The 5,039-nt window shown below is 45.1% G+C and overlaps 1 protein-coding gene and 1 long non-coding RNA gene across 5 annotated transcripts in view; one reads left to right on the top strand and one right to left on the bottom strand.

The window, feature by feature from the left end:
• LOC102197600 (uncharacterized) overlaps nucleotides 1-4,350 on the top strand; it is a 25,920-nt gene extending 21,570 nt beyond the window's left edge. The window contains exons 2-3 of the long non-coding RNA XR_311941.1: nucleotides 2,971-3,123; nucleotides 3,666-4,350. This is a non-coding gene — a long non-coding RNA (uncharacterized LOC102197600). The remainder of the gene's footprint in view (nucleotides 1-2,970; nucleotides 3,124-3,665) is intronic.
• LOC102197777 (poly(rC)-binding protein 4-like) overlaps nucleotides 1-5,039 on the bottom strand; it is a 179,750-nt gene that overhangs the window by 6,349 nt on the left and 168,362 nt on the right. For all 4 annotated transcript variants that reach the window (XM_005740879.1, XM_005740881.2, XM_005740880.1 and 1 more), the window contains one exon: nucleotides 2,090-2,259. In XM_005740879.1, coding sequence (XP_005740936.1) covers nucleotides 2,090-2,259 — 170 coding nt within the window. The remainder of the gene's footprint in view (nucleotides 1-2,089; nucleotides 2,260-5,039) is intronic.

Raw genomic sequence — 5,039 nt, 5'->3', positions numbered from 1 at the left:
CCGTGTAGCACATAAAATCGGTTTCAAGGTCAGTAAGTACAACCAGAGTTCATACATAAGGCACACCGGATTATAAGGCACACTGTCGATTTTTGAGAAAATTAAAGGATTTTAAGTGCGCCTTATAGTGCGGAAAATACAGTGTATATATAGACATATATGTCTATATTGCTGTATTCACACAGTCTGACATTTTCCAGCAAACCCTGGCTGATGTTTCTGGGATGCAGCCGGCTATCTGTATAGACAGGGGTGCACATAAGTGATCCACAGGTGTCAAAATAAAAGACACGCACCAGATAAGAAGCATGTTTGAGTACATATAAAAGGCAGTGTTTTTGTCCGCTAGAGTGGGATTTTCACGGCACATTCTGCACCACATCTCTGTGCGTTCATCATTTGTTTGAAGCCAGCTCACCTCCTGCAACCACTTTTCTGAGAATACGCGCTTCTTTTGCGGTTTGGACTCCTTTTGAGTTCATGTGTACTGTCTTTTAGTTTATGGGACGTTCCACAATATCTGTCAGTTTAACTACTTTGGTTTTTTTAAAGAATCCATTTCATATCTAAGGAACCTTGGAGGATATGAAATATTTTGTTCTCCCTCCTGCCAAGGTTTTACTGCTCATAAAGACAATATTCAGATATACTGTAATGTAAGCATCAAAGTTTGTATCTCTGCGTTTGTTAATATTTGAAAAAGGCTTCATTATTTGCTGGCAGCCATCTTGAAAGCATCAGCTGACTGAACATAGGGACGGAAAGGCTTGTTGTGTCTCGTTGGGTTCATGTTCGGCGGGTTTTCTGATTGCATAAGAGGTCCAGAGGGAGCGCGCTTCAAGGCGTGAGCGATCGAGTCCCGTTCACATCAGAGCGATCATCCTCCGTTCAGCACAAAACAAAGACGTAGGGTGTAGCGCCGTGACCGCGTCGCGCAGTGCAATCTACAGCTTTTCCATGTGATGCAGCAATTTAAATAAACGCAGGAGGTGAACGTGATCCTGACCTGGTTAACTGTTCAAGGAGCTCCACATCCCCCCTCCCTGTCCCGTGAAAGCACAAAGATGCGTTTCTCCCACAGACTGGAGAAACTCAGGTTTACCATAAAGCTTCAGAATTCTTCTACAGAAGAAAACTCCACAAAAGAAGCGCAGGAACTGCTCAGGTGGGAGACGACGGCTTATAAAGGTGCGGGTTGTGTTGGAAGAAAAGCTCCACAGAGAAGCCGGAGTCTGAGTTCCATCTTTTTCCCGTCAACCTGCGAGCGACCCGCCGAGGGAGGATGGAGATTGGATGAGCTCGGGCAGATCGCCGTGTCCGTGTGTAACCGATTAAAGAAATAATAGAAAAGAGCAAATTTGTCAGGGATTCTCCAGCGACTGCTCTCACCTTCTCTGACCTGACATTTCAGACTGACCGAGGCGGAGGTGTGTGTGTGTGTGTGTGTGTGTGTGAGCTGTCAGTATTTATGTGTGTGTCACTTGCCTATTCTCCCCGCTGTCGGTGGCAGGCTGAGTGGTAAGTCAAATATCAATTTCATCCAGAGTCCAATGACCAATTTGCATATTCATGCTGGTGGTTACTTGTATTAAAGCGAGCTGGCGGTGCGTACCACATGTCGCTTATATTTCTGATTAAATGGCGAGGAGAAGGCGAGACCGACGTGTCCGCTGCGTTCGATATAGAGCTCGATTTCTTTCTTATCAGGCAGTAATTGTCATGTGATGCATCCTGCAGATGTACCTGACGGTGCATGCACGGCAGAGGAGGAGAGAACACTGCGACGCTGCTCTAACTGGCGAGAGGATCAAACTCATTTACATTTGCTGGACTGCTGCACTTCCTGTGAGTGTGCTGCTCGCCTTTTGCCATTTACCCACCAAACATTAAGGTATATAATGACACACCTCTCTCTGTGGTGTGACAACAGCCTGACTCTTGTACCTACAGCTGCTGTTAATAAAGCAGCGAATTAAAGTGCTGGTTTGGGGAAGAAGGAGCGGTCTAATGTGAGGCGTTTGTCTACAGCCTCGTGCTCTCCTGCAGCACTCGTTGCTTCTCATACCCGCCTCTTCCTCCGGACGCTTACCATGAAGTGATTAAATACTGAGCCAGGTTGATGGCGATCGGCGTGCCGCTGATGGTGACGTGGCGGTCGCTGGTGCTGTCGATCTGACTGCCGATCTTGATCTGAGCCCCCGATACCTGCCGGATCTCGTTTATCTTGGTGCCCTGGCGGCCGATGATTGAGCCAATCAGCTGTGAGGAGGGAGACACGGAGAGGATTAGAGGCTTTTACAGGTGGACCGTGGCTTCAGTGAACTCTGACGGTGGCAAATGCAAAGACTTTCAAAGCACTTGGTTGTCTGTGAGCCTTAATGTGATGATTTTCTCACTTGTTGACAGCATGTAACTGGAAGCTCAGCTTACTTACCAGTTTGAGGTCTGTTTTTTATGTTTCCCTGCACTTGCTGTCAGACCCTCAGTCTGCCTTTACGTCTGGTGTGACGGGTTAAAAAACTCACGGCTCGTAGACCTTCTAACTTCCCCACATGAACCTCCAGCCTTCGTTCTCTGCCTTCAGTTTATTTTCCATCCTTCCATCTTGTTATCTGCTGGTGTCTAATAATATGGGACAGCACCAGGCGGTGAACTCTGACTCATCTGCCTGCCGTGAGCTGGGCGAGGGTCCCGGTGTGAGCTATCCTGGTCTCAGCGGGGGTTTTGTCACACAGTAGGTGTCACAGCAACCACAGACAGGTAGTTACTGAGCTCACCTGTGTGTCAGTAAATGTGTCTCATTATTTTTTTTTAAGACGGCAGGCTTGTCAGGTGGCAGCACGTCTGCACGGTGCCAGCTATGCATCTGGAGCTAAATTTATAAGAAATGAAACTGTTCTGTCTGATGCATTTTTGCAGTTAAGAAGGCAAAAAAAGTTGGGAGGTAACCGAAAGATTTTGTAATTACAGGACTTGTTTATCCTAATTATAAGACGAGGACTGAGAGGTCAGGGCTGGAACAGACGGGGGGTTCCAGCTATAAAAGTTTGTTCCAGAGGAGGAAACACGGCTGACTCGGTAAAAGTGCAGCTCTGAACAGATGAACAACGAGCGCTACCCTCAGTAAGTAAAGAGGACTCACATTTCACAACTGTGAAAACTTTGCTATCACTTCTTTCTTCAACTCTCGTGTAAAGTATCTATAAAGTTCCTCTGAGCCATTAAACAGAAGCTCCCCGGACCTGTGACAATCCCAGATCACCTGCCTCCTTTTAAGGAACAGATAAAAAGATCAAATCAAAGCCTGGCTCTGAATATTTTTAGACAAAGCATTTTAAAGACTTGTTCTTCCTGCTGATATTTTCTCTTGCAGCTCTAAAAATGAGGAGCAGACGAGGTCAGGCGTATTTGGAGGATATAAAAGTTATGCAAAGGAGATATTGTAGACTAATGTCAGCGTGCAGGCTGTTGGTGTCATCCAATTAAAAACATAACACCAATATGATGCCCACTGTGGAAACTGGTAAAGAATGAGCCAATTAACCCTCGGCACAGCTGATTGGCCTGAAATTGATCACAGCAGAAGATGTATAATTGATTAACTTTATCATCTGCAGTGAATTGTTTGCTCATATATTACAGATTATGTATATGTGTCATTTCAGGTTAATGACTTGTTATGACAGGAAGTTTCTTCTGAAGTCCTGACTTCAGCGAACTCGTTTTGACGGGAACGACGGCGGGACGCGAAGGAGCGTTTCCTGTCATCTTCCTCCCGTTCCAGGGCGCATGTTCAAAACCAGCTAAAGCCATAAGACGCGATTCTGGTCAATCTATGAAATGGAGAAATGCTGTCTGAAAAATAAGCTCTGTTGTTGCTGCAGACTCAACTGGGAACAATTATTCTTTAAAAGCATCACTTGTATCAGTCAGCTCACTGAAAATGGGCAGAATTGATATGGGATGCATTTCTATGTAATTTAAAGTTTGGGTTATTACTTGAAGCACTGATGAACCATCAGGAGCATCTCCTTTAATGCCTCGGATTAAAGCAGCCCTCTGTTTGACATGTGGACAGAAGCTCCTCTCTCTGCTGAGCCACCACCATCCTCTTCTTTTTAAAGCATGACTCATCGCTGCTCTCGGCTTCTCACTTTAATCCACTAACGACCCCGAGCTTCCCTTTAGTCACTTTTTGCCTTCATCTCATTCGTTGCTCTTAATTGCCTCCCTGTAACGGCCTCTTTCTGTTCCTCTGTGCACGAAAGAGTGAGTAGATCTGCACTGTAGAGAGCTATTCTCAGAAAGGTCTTTGATAATTTAAGTGTGTGTCTGTGTGCGTGCGCATTAGAGACACTGACAAACAAAGTGCTGGCCAATGACAACCGGCTGGGTTACAACCATTTGCATGAGATCCCTCTTAGCCGCTGTTTGACCTCACAAACGTGCTCATTGAATAATTACCGTCCTCCTGTGAGTCACCACCAGCAGACTGGCAGATATCCAGGGAAACAAAGATGTACACACACACTAACCTTTAAATGTCTCCATCTCTGGTTGCTGAACAAGTATTAACACAGTTTAAAGTCATACAGGTGCGTGACTACCTGTGGATGAAGACATCTGTGCACAGACTCACTGAATACTGGTTAAATATGTTCGTACATCAGGGGTCATCAGTCAGAATGAAGACACGCAGAAAATTTTCACTTTTATTTTGAAAAACTGCAAAAAGTTTCTTATTGGTGAGACTGTAGCACTTTTTTCTAGCTCGGGGTTTTTTATTTTGTTGGCTAACCTGAGAGTCACTATCAGCCTGCTTCCCTTGAGTTTAGCTTAAATTCAGTTTTTATTATATAGCACCAACAACAATACGGTCGTTAAGTCTGACGTCACTAGCCGTGTCTGGGTCTAAACTCCGCTGCAGGTCCATATATCAAACGATCACTGTGGCATTACTGAGAGTTGAAAAACTGTCTAAAGTCTTTCATCTTTAATAAAATGATCAGCGTTCTGCTCTACCAGGTGTAACAATTGAG

This window comes from Pundamilia nyererei, unplaced genomic scaffold, assembly GCF_000239375.1.
Source record: "Pundamilia nyererei isolate P.nyererei 1_Seehausen unplaced genomic scaffold, PunNye1.0 scaffold00105, whole genome shotgun sequence".
Classification (NCBI taxonomy): Eukaryota; Metazoa; Chordata; class Actinopteri; order Cichliformes; family Cichlidae; genus Pundamilia; species Pundamilia nyererei.
Note: the sequence above shows the minus strand (reverse complement) of the source record. Positions and strands in the feature narration are given on the sequence as shown.